The 16,553-nt window shown below is 42.3% G+C and overlaps 1 protein-coding gene across 1 annotated transcript in view; it reads left to right on the plus strand.

Annotated features, from left to right (window-relative positions):
- Window positions 1–787: 787 nt before the first annotated feature.
- Window positions 788–16,553, plus strand: part of NLRP14 (NLR family pyrin domain containing 14) — a 30,038-nt gene continuing 14,272 nt past the window's right edge. Inside the window, exons 1-7 of the mRNA XM_032853368.1 lie at window positions 788–1,079; window positions 1,844–1,915; window positions 5,260–6,853; window positions 10,383–10,547; window positions 13,158–13,325; window positions 15,438–15,608; window positions 15,970–16,140. Coding sequence (XP_032709259.1) covers window positions 788–1,079; window positions 1,844–1,915; window positions 5,260–6,853; window positions 10,383–10,547; window positions 13,158–13,325; window positions 15,438–15,608; window positions 15,970–16,140 — 2,633 coding nt within the window. The remainder of the gene's footprint in view (window positions 1,080–1,843; window positions 1,916–5,259; window positions 6,854–10,382; window positions 10,548–13,157; window positions 13,326–15,437; window positions 15,609–15,969; window positions 16,141–16,553) is intronic.

The raw sequence follows: 16,553 nt of genomic DNA on the forward strand, positions 1-16,553 counted from the left end.
ACTCTATCTTGTTTCATCCATACCGCAGTTCTCTGGGCGTGATTCTGATCTCCTCTCTTCAGGAGAGTCAGCTGAGGCTCGGAGAGATGAATTGCCTTCATTTCTTATAGCTCATAAGTGGTGGGACTGGGGGTAACTTTGGGAAAGTGGAAGAAAGCTACACTAATCTGTATTAGAGGAATGTTTTTATGACAGTAGTACAGGGCCAGTAAGTACTGAGCCTAACACTGGAGCTTTCACCATGTGTTTGGAGAATTCATCTATATTTTTAAAGGCATTTCATTTTCTAATTTTTTCTATCAGTCCTGTTACTCATATTTTTAATGAACTTGCTCTTTATTTTTTTAAATTAACTTTAGCTCTTTTTTATTAACATATATGTATTATTTCAGGAGTACAGGTCTGTGATTTATCAGTCTTACACAACACCCAGTGCTGACCACAACACCTACCCTCCCCAATGTCCATCCAGCCACTCCATCCCTGCCCCCCACAGTAACCCTCAGTTTGTTTCCTGAGTTTGAGTCTCTTATGCTTTTTCTTTAAGGATTTGTTTTTATTTTAGTGTGCAGTGGAGGGGGCGTGCAGAGGGAGAGGAACAGAGCCTTAAGCAGACTCTACACAGAGCATGGAGCCCTACACAGGGCTCCATCTCCCAAACCTGAGATAATCACCTGAGCAGAAACCAAGAGTCAGACCCTCAACTGACTGTACCACTCAGGTGTTCCACTTATATTCTTCTGACTGTTTTTTTCTCACTGAAGCCTGAATATTGATCCATAGCAAGATGACAGATGGGTCGTCATCTTCCTTCTTTCATGATTTTGGACTGCTGTTGTATTTGGAGGAGCTAAACAAAGAGGAATTGAATAAATTCAAGTTATTTTTAAAGAATGAGACCGTGGAGCCCAGGAACTGCCAGATACCCTGGGCTGAGGTGAAGAAGGCCAAGCGAAAGGACCTGGCTAGTTTGATGAAAAAATATTATCCGGGGGAGCAAGCCTGGGATGTGGCTCTCAAAATCTTTGGCAAGATGAACCTGAAGGATCTGTGTGAGAGAGCAACAGCAGAGATCAACTGTGAGTAATGCTGGGGACCGATCTGGGGCTGGGGGAAGGATGTGCTTCCTGAGGCCCATCAACAAGGTTCTATGAAAGGGACTTGGGGATTATACCATTGTTGGATCATTTGGGAAACCCTGAGGAGGCAGGAGGGTTCTGAGTACTATTACTCAGTCTGGCTCCCTAGCTGGGGGTAATTCATCCATCTTGTACCAGTTAGAATGATTAAAGGAATTGAATAATAAGAATTGCCCCATCTAGTGTTCCTTTGCCTGAACTGCAAACAGTCATAGGCTGCATTAAATTTTAAATAACTTAGAATAGGATTTAAAATCTTTGCTAAAGTATGAGGAATGGGCAAAATATCAAGAGGCATAAGCCGTGTTGATATTTTTTTGTCATTCCTAAGTATGAAATATTACAGATCTCAAAAATTTCTTTCTTGTATTCTTTACAAGGCCTTACAGCTACAAAGTTGTATTCATTATTTCCAGGAGCCTCACCATATTCCTGGGAGGTCCAGGTAGACAGGAAACAGACTTAGACTAGAGTGACAGGATGGTGGGAAGGCCTGGCAAGAGGTCCTGCTCCAGTGCTGTTGACACCACATCACTTTTCCCTTAGCTAAGCTGTGGAGTCTGAGGCTCTCTTGGTTCCCATTTTCTTAAGCCCAGATGTCCTAGAACTGGACCAGCGAGGACCATTCTAACCCCTGTTCTAGCTGTCAGTAAAGCTCCCCTTGTCTTTGGTAAATCTCATGATCCTGTTGGAACCTGTCACAGGGACAGCCCAGACCATGGGACCAGGTGATGCCAGGACACAAGAGGAACAAGATGGTCAGGAGACAGTGCAGGGTGAGTAGATGTGTCCTCTGTTTTCAGATTTGGAAGTAAGTGTACTCTGAATCCCCTTCACCTATTCCACCCATCCCCCCTGGTAACCATCAGTTTGTTCTCTATAGTTTAGAGTCTGTTTCTTGGTTTTCCTTTTTTTTTTCTTTTTCCATTTATTTTGTTTCTTAAATTCCACATAAGAGTGAAACCATGTGGTATTTTTCTCTGACTTATTTCACTTAGCATTATATTCTCTAGATCCATCCATGTTGTTGCAGATGACCAATTTTCATTCTTCTTATGGCTGAGTAATATTCCATTGTATACATACACCACTTATTTATCCATTCATTTATCAATAAACATTTGGGAGTTTCTATGTCTGGCAATTGTAAGTACTGTTACAATAAACATAGGGATACACGTATCTTTTTGAATTAGTGTTCTCTATTCTGTGGTAAATACCCAGTGGTGGAATTACTAGATCATATGGTAATTCTGTATTTAATTTTTGGAGGAACCTGCATACTGTTTTCCATTGTGGCTGCACCAGTTTGCATTCCCACCAACAGTGCATGAAGGTTTCTTTTTCTCCATATCCTCAGCAATATCTGTTGTTTCCTGTGTTGTTAATTTGAGCCATTCTGACTGGTGTGAAGTGATAACTCAGTATAGTTTTGATTTTAATTTCCCTAATGTTGAGTGATGTTGAGCATCTTTTCTTGTATCTGTTGGCCATCTGTAGATGTTCTTTGGAGAGATGTCTGTTCATGATTTCCATTAAAAAAATTTTTTTAAAAGATTTTATTTATTTGACAGAGAGAGATCACAAGTAGGCAGAGAGGTAGGCATAGAGAGATGGGGGGAAGCAGGCTCCCCGCTGAGCAGAGATCCCGATATGGGGCTCTATCCCAGGACCCTGAGACCATGACCTGAGCTGAAGGCAGAGGTTTAACCCACTGAGCCACCCAGGTGCCCCCAAAATTTTATTATTAACATATAATGTATTATTTGCCCCAGGGGTACAGGACTGTGCATCGTCAGGTTTAAACATTTCACAGCACTCACCATAGCACATACCCTCCCCAATGTCCATAACCTAGCCACCCTATCCCTGCCCCCCACCCCCCAGCAACACTCAATTTGTTTTGTGAGATTGAGTCTCTTATGGTTTTTCTCCCTTCCGATCCTATCTTGTTTCATTTTTTCCATCCCTACTCCCCACAACCCCTGACTTTGCTTCTCAAATTCCTCATATCAGGGAGATCATGTGATAATTGTCCTTCTTTGATTGACTTATTTCAGTCAGCTTAATACCCTCTAGTTCCATCCATGTTGTTGCAAATGGCAAGATTTCATTTCTTTTGATGGCTGCATAGTATTCCTGTGTGTGTGTGTGTGTGTGTGTGTGTGTGTGTACACCACATCTTCTTTATCCATTCATCTGTTGATGGACATCTAGGTTCTTTCCACAGTTTGGCTATTGTGGACATTGCTGCTATAAACATTGGGGTGCACATGCCCCTTCGGATCACTACGTTTGTATCTTTAGGGTAAATACCCAGTAGTGCAATCGCTGGGTCATAGGGTAGTTCTATTTTCAACTTTTTGAGGAACCTCCATGCTGTTTTCCAGAGTGGTTGCACCAGCTTGCATTCCCACCAACAGCATAGGAGGTTTCCCCTCTCTCCACGTCCTTGCCAGCATCTGCCATTTCATGACTTGTTAATTTTAGCCATTCTGACTGGCATGAGATAGTATCTCATTGTGGTTTTGATTTGTATTTCCCTGATGCTGAGTGATGTGGAGCACTTTTTCATGTACATGTCTTCCCATTTTTAACTGGATTATTTTTTAGATGTCGAGTTGTAGGCGTCCTTTTTTTTTTTTTTTTAATGTTAAGTAATCTCTACACCCAACATGGGGCTTGAACTTACAACCAAGAGTCAGTCACATGCTCCACAGACTGAGTCAGCCAGGTGCCCTGAGTTGTAGAAGTTCTATATATAGTTTGGATACTAACCCTTTGTCAGGTACATCCTTTGCAAATATCTTCTCCCATTCAATAGGTTGTGTGTTAGTTTTGTTGATTTGTTTCCTTTGTTCTGCAGAAGATTTTTATATTCTTGCGGTCCCAGTAGTTTATTTTTGCTTTTTGTTTCCCATGCCTGAGGAGACATATCTAGGAAAGGGAATACTTTTCTTTTCTTTTCTTTTAATATTCTTCAGGCTATGCTTCAATGTTCATTTCTATTAATGTTTTACTATAAAGTGGATTATTTTGATCTGTGGATTCATATGTATCTTCAGGTCCTCCATATAGTCCTCTTTTTTTCTCTGTAGAGGAAAAGTACAAAGAAAAAATTTCTTTTTTTGTTTTATTTAAATTCAAGTTAGTTAACATACAGTGTACTATTAGTTTCAGGGGGAGAAATTAGTGATTTATCAATTGCATATAACCCCAGTACTCATTACATCAAGTGCCCTCCTTAATGTCCTTCACCCAATTATCCCATCACCCCACATCCATCTCCCCTCTAGCAACTCTGTTTCCTAGAGTCCAGCATCTCTTACAGTTTGTCTCCCTCTCAGTTTTCATATTCTTCCTTCCCTTCCCCTGTGTTCATCTGTTTGGTTTTTTTTTTTAAGATTTTTTATTTATTTGACAGAGAGATCACAAGTAGGCAGAGAGGCAGACAGAGAGAGAGGGGGAAGCAGGTTCCCCGCTAAGCAGAGAGCCCGATGCGGGGCTCCATTCCAGGACCCTGAGATCATGACCTGAGCCAAAGGTAGAGGCTTTAACCCACTGAGCCACCCAGGCGCCCCTGTTTTGTTTTTTAAATTTCACATATGAGTGAAATCATATGGTATTTGTATTAAGAGAACATATTTGTAGAGTGAATCTAATTTTTACTTGCTACTCCAAAGTCATCCTTCTGCATGTTCAGTTTTGTTTTTTCAGTTTCTTATGCAGGTTTTCTGTTTGTTTGTTTTACTTACATTCTTATCTAAACCAGCTGCACTTGGGGTGCCTAAGTGGTTCAGTCAGTTGAACATCTGCCTTCGGCTCAGGTCATGACCCCCGGTCTTGGGACCAAGGCCCACATCCGGCTCCTTGCTGAGCAGGAAGCCCGCTTCTCCCCTGCCTGCCATTCCCCCCTGCTTGTGCTTGCTCTCTGTGTATTTCCCTCTCTGTCAAATAAATTAAAAATTAAAAAAAAAACAATAAATAAACCAGCTGCACTTTGATTTGAGCCGAGTAGAGTGTTCTTAACACTGTAATTTTGTAATTCATAGAATTTGCCTTGATCATGTATATCTTTGGGGTTTTTTTGCTTGTTTTTCCCTGCTATATTCTGACTTAGGTGATGGAACAGAATACAGAATCCAAATAAAGGAAAAATTTTGTATCATGTGGGATAAGAAGTCTTTGTTTGGAGAACCTGAAGATTTCCATCTTGGAGTTGCTCAGGAAGATCAAGAACTGTTGGAACATCTATTCGACGTAGATGTGAAAACCGGTGAGCAGCCCCAGACTATCGTGCTCCAGGGGGCTGCTGGAGTTGGGAAAACAACCTTGGTGAGAAGAGCAATAGTAGATTGGGCCCAGGGCAATCTCTATCAGCAGAGGTTTAGCTATGTTTTTTATTTCAATGCAAGAGAAATCAACCAGTTGAGAGAACAAAGCTTTGTTCAAATGGTATCAAAGGACTGGCCCAGCAGGGAAGGTCCTATTGAAAGGATAATGTCTGAGCCAAGTAGTCTCCTTTTTATTATTGATAGTTTTGATGAACTGAACTTTGCCTTTGAGGAACCTGAGTTTGTGCTATGTGAAGACTGGACCCAGGTACACCCAGTGTCCTTCCTTATGAGTAGTCTGCTGAGGAAAGTGATGCTCCCTGAGTCATCTTTATTGGTGACAACGAGACCTACAGCTTGTAAGAAACTAAAGCCTTTGTTGAAGAACCAGCGTTCTGTAGAGCTGCTGGGTATGTCCGAGAGTGCAAGAAAGGAGTATATTTATCAGTTTTTTGAAGACAAGAAGAGGGCCTTCCAGGTATTCAACTCACTAAGAAGCAATGAGATGCTTTTCAGCATGTGCAAAGTCCCCCTGGTGTGCTGGGCCATCTGCACCTATCTGGAGCAGCAGATGGAGATGGGTGGTGATGTCTCATTAACCTGCAAAACAACTACCACTCTGTTCACCTGCTATATCTCTAGCTTCTTCGCACCAGTAGATGGAAGCTATACTAGTCTACCCAACCAAACCCAACTGAGGAGCCTGTGCCACTTGGCTGCCAAAGGAGTGTGGACTCTGACATCTGTGTTCTACAGGGAAGATCTCAGAAAGCATGGGTTAACTAAATCGGATGTGTCGATTTTCTTGGACAGGAATATCCTTCAAAAGGACATGGAGTATGAAAATTGCTATGTGTTCACCCACCTGCATGTTCAAGAGTTTCTTGCAGCTATGTTCTATGTATTGAAAGACAACTGGGAGATCAGGGACCGTCACCTTCAGTCATTTGAAGATGTGACGCTATTGCTTAAAGCCAACAGTGGTCAAGATCCCCATTTGACGCAGATGAAATGCTTTTTGTTTGGCCTTTTGAATGAAGATCTAGTGAAACAACTGGAGACAACTTTGAACTGTACAATGTCGCTGGAGATAAAAGGGAAGATCCTTCGGTGGCTGGAGATCCTGGGGAAGAGTGAACATTTTCCAACACAGTTAGAATTTCTGGAGTTGTTTCTCTGTCTGTATGAGACTCAAGATGAAGCATTTATAAGCCAGGCAATGAAACCTTTCCAAAAGGCTGTTATTGATGTTTGTGGGAAAGTCCACTTGCTTGTGTCTTCATTCTGCCTTAAGCACTGCCAGTGCTTACGGGCCTTTAAACTGTCTGTAACTGTGTCATGTGAGACGATGTTAAACTCAAGCCACCCAGCTGCACTTTGGTAAGTGGGGAGATGCCCTGTCCCGGGAGTGATGGAAGGAAATTTCATCAGAGAGAGGGGAGGGGACTTTTTTAGCTGAGGTCCCAGAGCCAGGATTACCTTCAGAGTTGCCCCACCTTGAGGCAAGGAGGCCAAACACCAAAACCCATATCAACCAGTTGTGGCTAATGGTGGGAGAAGGACAAAAACTTGCCTGAAATGACTGTCTTGGCCTGAAGGCAATCTCAAAAAAGGGACGTGGCTGACAGCAATTACCTGGCAACCCCCTTAACAACTAGAAATAATCTTTAGTCCTCAGGGACGCATGTGACCTAGCACAAAGTTGGATCCACTGTGGAACATATATTTAACTTTTAAAAGAATGCACTCCAGAAGGACTAGAGACCAGGAATTTCTCGCTGAAGCTAGTTGACACAGGGCATCTGTCTGGTCTCTGTTCCTCTGTAAGCTACCAACCTAGCTCACCTTCCCCATTGCCTAGACAGAGGTCATCCTTTGCTTTGTAGTTCATGAAAGGTCTCAGCCCTTTAACACCTAACAGGAGAGTCTGATTTGGATAAGAAATAGTAGGAGCTGAATGAATATTTTGAAAGAATAAATGAATCATTAGCATTTGAAGCCTATTTTACCTTCTTCCCTTCCATGAGTTCCTTTTCTGACTCTATCCGTCTATGTCTAAGGGAAGAATTGAATTATGGGATTAGCTCTAGATTTAACTGAAATTGAGGGCTTACAATGTGACATATAGTTATATAGCACATGGGATATTTAACCAATTATCCAATTTGATGCTGGTCAAAAGCATATCTCTATTTTTGGGATTACAAAACTGCGATTCACAGTAGTTCACCTAGAAAGTAAGTGTACCATTATTGATTCAAGCACACATCAGACAGTAGCTAGCATCTGCTTGACACATGCCCAGCAGTCTTCTGAGTCTCAACTCAATGCATCTCTCAACAATCCCAGGAAGATGCTGTTATTTCCATTTTACTAGTAAAAACCCTGAGGTACCAAGAAGATATCAACTTGACTGAGGTCAAACTGATTGTTAAGTCCTTGGTTTTCCAACTTGACCCACGTTGCCTCACCATCATTACGTACAGTTGCAGAACCATGTCTCTTATAAGGACCTACATATTTCTCTTCTGCTGTGGGAGTAGAATCATAGGCTGGGATGCTGTGATCTTTACTGTCCTTGGGGTATTGTAAATAATCTCGTCTGTTTTCTCAATTCTGACTTAGTGGTTCTGATCAGAGCTGTGATTTGGACCCAGTGCATTAGAATGTATTTTATGCCTAATAATATTAGGAAGGCATTCTGGCCATTATATTGCTAGTCCTCATGCTGCCTTCCCCTCACCTGTGTCCTAGTGTTACCTAATATTAGAGCTGGCATTGTTGCTAAATTAAGTCTGAGAACCCAGTCCTTTAAGAGGCACATTACAGGTGGGTCAGTGTCTTCTATAATATAACAATGTTGTAAATTTAACAGCATCTCTCCTGTTCACCATTATATCCTATGGCATTTCTACATAGTAAGCACTTAAATGTTTGAATGATTTATTGCCTAGTTTTATCAAATTTAAGACCTCAGGTGATGTAGAGACAGCACTCTGCAATGTTATTCAATCCAAGGTAAGTAAGATATGGGAGAGTCAGTATTTATTGAGTAGTGATGGAGATCAGGATATGCCACCCCTAAATATGCCACTTTTCCATAAGAAGTATTTTTTTAAGAGTTTATGTATTTATTTGTCAGAGAGAGAGAGAGCACACACAAGCAGGCAGAGTGGCAGACAGAGGCAGAAAGAGAAGCAGGCTCCCCACTGAGCAAGGAGCCTGATGTGGGACTTGATCCCAGGACCCTGGGATCATGACCGGAGCCAAAGGCAGTGGCTTAACCAACTGAACCACTTAGGCATCCCCATAAGTATTTTGAGCTGAAGGCATATGAGTTCCTGAAACACCTCACCTGCCTAGAAGCAGAGCCTCCAAAAAGAACTCAACTGTCTTAAATCCCCTCCCTGGAAGCAATTTCTCTACTTTCTTCTTAGAGACAGAAGTTGACCCCATAACCAGACAGACACTGTCATAAACTATCATGTCTTATCTGTTTTCTTTAGGGTACATTTATCTTTCCAACAAGTCATTTGTTTTTCCACAAGTGACTTTTCTCCCCCTGCCTTTTTCCTGCTAAATTAGCTATATAAACTCCAAATTCTACCTACCCCTTTAAGTTACTCCTCACTAATTTCACCCACGTGTATCCACAATGCACATGCTAATATAACTGGGATGCTGTTCTCTTATTAATCTGTCGTTTGTCAGTCAATTTACAGGGCCCCTCTAGAAGCTAGGAGGGCACAAGGAAAAAGATACTTCTTCCCTCTCCTACAGCAGTTGTTTGTGTAAAGCAACATGCTAGATTTTTATATATTTTAATATGAATAAGGGCAGCTATCAGTTGTAAGCCTTTACAGTGGAAAACATTTGCCAAGCGTTTTCTATAGATTGTCCTACTGAATCTTCACAGTAATCCTAAGAAATCGATACCATTATCTTCATTGTTCAAGGAGCATCAGTGGAGACCTACATAAGTTAGTAGCACTGCCAGAATCACCCATGTTAGCGAATGGCAGAGTTGGGGCTCAGGACTGTTTTGTTCCAGAGCTTACGCTTATAAGGCTATCCTGTTTTGTTCCTTATTAACCTTTGTTTATAACGAGCTTATTGAAAGTATGACTAATACTTACAAATCTACAGAGTGCTTTTGTGTGTGCACCTGACTTGACTATTAGATCCTCACAATCCCATGAAGGGAGATGGAATTCCCATTTCACAGATGAAGAAAGCTCAAAGTTCATAGCACTGATGTGATTTACCTAAAGTCAGGTGTCTAGTACACTGGAGAACTGCAGCTCGTAACCTGTGGTTCTTTTTTTTTTTAAAGATTTTATTTATTTATTTGACAGAGACAGATCACAAGTAGGCAGGCAAGCAGAGAGCGAGCAAGAGAGAGAGAGGGAAGCAGGCTCCCCACCGAGCAGAGAGCCCAATGCGGGACTCAATCCCAGGACCCTGAGATCATGACCTGAGCCGAAGGCAGCAGCCCAACTCACTGATTCACCCAGGTGTCCCGTAACCTGTGGTTCTTAACCTCCATCCCTGTGTCTGGATCTCTACCCACTACTCCTATACTCACTCTTTGTGGGTCTTATTTTTCTTCTTGATACTGGCTTTTTGGATATTTGAAGACCTCTGTCGTCCTTCCTAAGTCTCGTCCTCCAAAACAAAGTCTCTCTAGTGTAACTTTGTGTGTTGAAGGGGTGAGGGAGTTTTTGAGCAAACAAAGCCTCCTGGAGTGCCAAGAGGAAGACTGTTGGGGGGACTGTTCCCATGCCAGGCTGGCAGTGGTGCACTCGCCATTTCCAGAATAGCTTACTTCCACCTGATACCATCTTCTGAGATTTGCATGGGCTGAAAGAGCTACACCTGTCTTTTTTTTTTCTTGATTGTTTAGGCAAAGGGATGGTGGTCATATTACTCATTGCTGGCAAGATCTCTGTTCTGTGCTTCGTACAAATGAGCACTTGAGAGAACTGGAACTGTGTCATAGCAACCTCGGTGAATTAGCCATGAAGACTTTTTATCAAGAACTGAGGCATCCAAACTGTAAACTACAAAAACTATTGTAAGTTCGGCATGAGAACACTTAGTGGAGTTATTTCAACTTCTTTCTTTGTCCCACCTTCTGCTGCTACTTATTAGGTAGATCCAGTGATAAATACTTAAAGTCCACTGTGTAAAATACTCTAAGAACACCACAGTGGAAACCTCTGGGGATGTGGGGGCATAACTAGCTTCTGGGAAAGATTGCATGGAGTGTAGCAGCTGTCGACATGTGGGTTTTGAGGCTTGATAAGGAATTTCCTAGATGAAGAACAACAAAGAGATAAGGCATTCTAGGCAGTTCAACAGCAATTTCAAAGGTGAGTTCTGGAGCATACTGGTTTATTTTTCTATTGAGTTGTTTACTTTAAATACACAGATGTGTCTCGTTTTTGTTTTGTTTTATTTTGTTCTTTGGGTTTTTTTTTTTTTTTGATGATTGTGTACACCTAGTGACCAGTATTCAAAATAAGATAGAAAACATATCACCTGAAATTTCCTTCTACCCACTTCTGTTCAGTTTGCTTACCCTATCCAGTCTCAGGAGCAACCCCTTTCTAACCTTTTATTGCTATAGGTTAGCTTGTTCTGTTCCTGTAAATGATTGCGATTGTTTCATATGGTCAGTATGTACTTGTTGTGTCAGTATTCTTTTGCTCAACATGATACTTAAAAAAAAATTACCCATGTAGGTAGTTGCATGCTTCAGTAGTTCATTATTGATACGCATGCCATTGTATGATAGACCGACTCCTGCATTCTCTTTTGAATAGACCCCTGGGCTGTTTCCAGTTTGGCGCCATTATGAATAAGGCTGCTAGGACTATCTTCGGACACATTTTTTTCTGTGTGACACAGGTTTTCATCTCTTGGGCTAATATTTCGGAATGGAATTGCTAGTTCACAGATGGGTGTTAACTTGTTGGGAAATTGCCAACTAGCTCTTGAGAGTGGTTGTACTATTTTTCAGGTTTACCAGCAGTATAGGAAAGTCCCTGCTGCTCCTCATCCTTGCCAACATTTGCTATTTCAGTCATTATTACGTCTTAATTTGATTCTACAGACCCTATCACTTATTTACATGGGCTGGTTTACACATCTTTCCCCTTGTCCACTGACTGTACTGGGGGCTGGAACTGATCCTACTTACTCCTGTACTCATTAGTGCTCGTAACATGTGTGTAATCGGTGCTCAGGAATATGTACTGAGTGTTGAACAAATGATTAGCACTGGAGATTGATGTTCTTCTTTGGGGTGGGGGCAGGCTTCCCCCTAAGTATTTTTCTTGGAACCTCCATGTTTTTAGTGAGATTGTCCTTAGGTTCCAAGTAATCAGATTTGGCCTGGTTTTGCATGTAGATATGGTAGGTGACTGCGCAGAAGTCCTGATTAAGGGGTTCCAGGAAATCCTCTTCCTTTGCCCCCAGACATCTCCCCTACATTTCCCTTTCCATGAATGTCACCAGTCTAAACCCCTAACAAGAGCTATTGCCTTCTTTTGGGCTAAATGGATTCCTCTTCTAGTATGTGACGGCTCCATGGGGGAGGACACCATGAAGGTGGCTTAGTCTTTCCCACCATAGAGTGGCCTTCCTTTCTCAAGTCCCTTTTCCTTAACACATGAAATTGCATTTTCAGTTTGCATTTAGTAAGTACATTAGGCATTATTATCAGATGATGATGGCTAGTGCTGTACATAGGTGAAAGTTTTGTTTTCTTATGCCTGGCCTGAAGGAGAGTGAGGGTGAGGGGTAGGTGGTGGGCAAAAGGGAGGAGAGGTGATATTACAAAGGGATGTTTTGAACAGTTAGCAGTGTGAACATGCCAGGCATTGGGGGCTAGCAGAGGCACTTAAAGAACAATCAGATATAGCTAACAGTGCCTGAGTAGCAGATAACTAGGAAGAAAGATGGGCATATTTAACTTAGCTTTGGGCTATCTCTGTACATCTAACAGAGTCCATGAGATGACAGCATATTTTGCAGTAATATGTTTTGCTAATGATGCACATCAAACACTTGATATTAACTATGAACTCACCTTGGGTTATTTAAAGGATTAAATATTGTGCACTGGGGTGCCTGGGTGGCTCAGTGGGTTAAAGCCTCTGCCTTCAGCTCAGGTCATGGTCTCAGGGTCCTGGGATTGAGCCCCGCATCAGGCTCTCTGCTCAGCGGGGAGCCTGCTTTCTCCTCTCTCTCTGCCTACTTGTGATCTCCATCTGTCAGATAAATAAATAAAATCTTTAAAATAAATAAATATTGTGAACTAATGTGTAATTGAAATATTTGTAATATCCCCCATTATTCCAGTAGTTTCTATTGAAATTGAGTTCAGAAACTCCCCTTCTGCTTTTCCTGATGTTACCACCTTCTTTTTCTCCAAGGTCAAAATAAGTTGAGAGTATCAGTTGTCAGGATGTAATGGACATCTAAGTTGTAACCCAGCTGTTGTACTAAGCAACCTCTTGAAACTGATTTATAACCACCCGTGAAATAAAAGAAACTCCAAGTAAGATAAGAAATGACAGGACTATTTAGATATCAAAGAGTTGGATTTGAAGATCAAGGGAATGCTGTAAATAGGACAGAGATAATTTTGTAATTCCTCCTGCATATTTTTCCTCTGAAGGTTGAGATTTCTTTCTTTCCCTGGTGGTTGTCAGGATATTGCAAATTCTTTGACTGACAACCAGAATCTGATGCATCTTGACCTGAAAGGGAGTGATATAGGAGACAATGGAGTAAAGTCATTATGCGAAGCCTTGAAACACCCAGAGTGTAAACTACAGAATCTGAGGTAAGTCGTGAGTTATTTTTGTTGTAATTGAGACTTTTATCCATCCAAATAGACATTTGCTGTTCATCAGGCCAGCTGCAATTTATTTTCACAATATCGAATAGCAGAAATCAGTAGATTCAGGGTGATTTCCTCCTGATTGGACTTTTAACTGGTCCCATTCCCCTACTGAAGACTCCCCCCTTCCCCCCATTGTACAGTTCCATCTCTCCATTTCCTAAATTTAAAAAACCTAGAATTTATAAGGATTTAAAATTTTTCATATTTAAGTGCAGCCATATGTGTATTCATTGCATCTTTGAATGCTTTCAGGAAAGAATGCACTAATGGTAAGGGGTGGGGGCAGTGATAAGCACACTCAGTCTTTTTTTTTTTTATTTATTTAATTCATGCAAGACAGAGAGGGAGGCAGAGGCAGAAGCAGGCTTCCTGTGGAGCAGGAAGCCCCATGGGATCCCAGGACCCCGGGATCATGACCCAAGACAAAGGCATGCACTTAACCAACTGAGCCACCCAGGTGTTTCCCCTGCCCTCCCCCCGCCCCTTTTTATCATTCTATTGGGGCTGCTACAACCAAATACCACCGACTGGGTGGCTTAAACAGAAATTTATTCCTCGGTTTGGAGCCTGGAAGTTGAAGATCAGGGTGCAGACAGGATGCATTTCTGGTGAAACTTCTCTCTTAGGCTTGTAGATAGACCCTTTCTCAGTGCCTTCACGTGCCTTGTGTGTGTGTGTGTGCCCGTGCCCATTCCTGGTGCCTCTCTTATAAGGACACCAGTCCTGTTGAATCAGGAGTCCCCACTTATGACCTCATTTAACCTTAATTATCTCCTTAAAGGCCTTGTCTCCAAATACAGTCACATTGGGAGTTCAGCCTTCAACATGAATTTTGGGGAACACAGTTCAGTCTGTAACACTTTTTCAGGGCAAGTAGGGGTTTTCAGCCTTAGGCTGTATCCTAAGTCATCCACTGAGGTCTAATTCGGGACTGAGGAGGGAGCTTCTCTTTCCTACCTATGTACACCTTTATTTTGAGGAATATATCCTGAGGAATATATCCTGAGGAACTGAGTTGATAAGTGCTTGATTCAAAGAAGTAACTAGAGCAACTCCAAGTTCCTGGAACCTGCTTCCCCCTGCCTCCTCTTACTAAGAGCTGGTATCAGGCCCTGCCTTCTCCCAGGACAAGCGGTCTCTAAATATAGGAGTCTCTAAAAATGTGGGCTCTACATGCACTTCTTCCTTTCTTCTTCTGCTCCCCTCCTTTACTTATTTTTTTTTTAAAGATTATATTTATTTATTTGACAGAGAGGGGCACAGCAGGAGAGGGAGAAGCAGGCTTCCTGCTAAGCAGGGAGCAGGATGCCAGCTGGATCCCAGGACGCTGGGATCATGACCTGAGCTGAAGGCAGATGCTTAACAACTGAGCCACCTAGGCGCCCCTCCCTACTTTATTTTTGAAACTGTATTATTTCTGATTCACTTCTTGTTTTTACTCTCAAGGACTGGGTTCCTCATAAAACATGAACTGACTCCCATGAATAAGTAAGTGGGCTATTACTGTGGGAATCACAGCTTGTGCTCCTGACTTCTGCCCATTTGTTTCAGAAGTCAGAGTGGTAGGACACAATGCCCTTCAGTCCACCTTCCATGTTGTATGTAGTTGGAGGAAATGTCTCCTAGTTTAAAAAAAGATTATCATTTAAAAATATTTTTAGGGAGGCACCTGGGTGGCGTGGTCAGTTAAGTATTCGACTATTGATTTTCCTCAGGTCATGATCTCAGGGTGGTAGGATCAAGCCCTTCAGCAGAGGGTCTTAAGGATTTTTCTCTTTTCCCTCCCCCATATGCATGCTTTTGCTCACTCTCAAATAATAAATACATATTTTCATAGGGAATAGGGGAGGTGGGGATAGAAGAGACAAACCTCCTACCCCTCCCCTTCCTGGTTATCAGAGCCCTGTACTAGTTAAAGAACTCACTCCATGGAGGGAAGCTGGTCTTCAGAATGGGTCACAAAGCCTGGGAGACAACACCCTCTAGCTGGTGAGTGGTGGTCATAGCTCTTCTCTGAGGAGGGTCCTCTGCTCTTCTGCGCGTGTTTTCCAGCTTGGAATCCTGCGACCTAACTACAGTTTGCTGTCTAAATATCTCTAAGGCTCTCCTCAGAAGCCAGAGCCTGAGATTTCTGAATTTGTCGACCAATCACCTATTGGATGATGGGATCAAGCTGTTGTGTGAAGCCTTAGGACATCCCAAGTGTCACCTAGAGAGACTGTCGTGAGTTTTGCTGATTTGTTTTCCTGGGGTCCTTTGTGCGGTCCTGGCGTGGCTTAGTGAAGAGCTGATAGGGCAAACTGCATGGGCTTTGACACTACTTGGCTCATTTGTCAAGCCTGGATGAACTCTACATGAAGGCTGTCTTTGCTTCCTCTTCTGTTTGGCTTTTAAATGCTGCTTTTCTTCATGACTGCTTATTTTTACTGTTTTCCTCCTTTTCTTCTTTGTACATAGCTGTAGTGGCATTTTGATTCTATGGTAGAGGTATAGGGGGTGTAAGTACCAACTAGTGTACCTGAAAAGGAGAGGAGAAACAGGAACTTTGTGATTTGACTGCTCCCTTTCTGTGTTCCTCCTTCAGCCTAGAAAGCTGTGGTCTCACAGTAGCTGGTTGTGAGGATCTTTCTTTGGCTGTCATCAACAACAAAAGGTTGACACATTTGTGCTTGGCAGACAACATCTTGGGAGATGATGGAATAAAATTTGTGACTGATGCTTTGAGAAACCCACAGTGCAATCTCCAGAGCCTCGTGTAAGAGTCTACTAGTGTTCATCCTTCTGTGTATACTACATTTTGAAATATATTTTATTTTTTTAAAAGATCTTATTTATTATAAAACACAAGCGGGGGAGGGGCAGAGGGCAAGGGACAGACTCCCCACTGAGCGGGAGGCCTGATGCAGAGCTCCAATCCCAGGACGCCAATATCATGCCCTAAGTGGAAGGCAGACACTTCACTGACCGAGCCACCCAGGCGCCCCCTAGCCACTTGGTTGTCATGGGACATTTCTATCACTGCAGAAAATTCTATTGGACAGTGCTATGTGAGACCTGACAGAGGAGGAATTCAGTACTTCACAAATCAGAACACAATAGCAGTTCAACTGAAAGGTCTCACATTTATTTCTGAACCAACTTAGTGAGATAAAGGCATAGTAACAGAGA

Source organism: Lontra canadensis, unplaced genomic scaffold, assembly GCF_010015895.1.
Source record: "Lontra canadensis isolate GAN:19392208 unplaced genomic scaffold, GSC_riverotter_1.0 scaffold7, whole genome shotgun sequence".
Taxonomy (NCBI): domain Eukaryota; kingdom Metazoa; phylum Chordata; class Mammalia; order Carnivora; family Mustelidae; genus Lontra; species Lontra canadensis.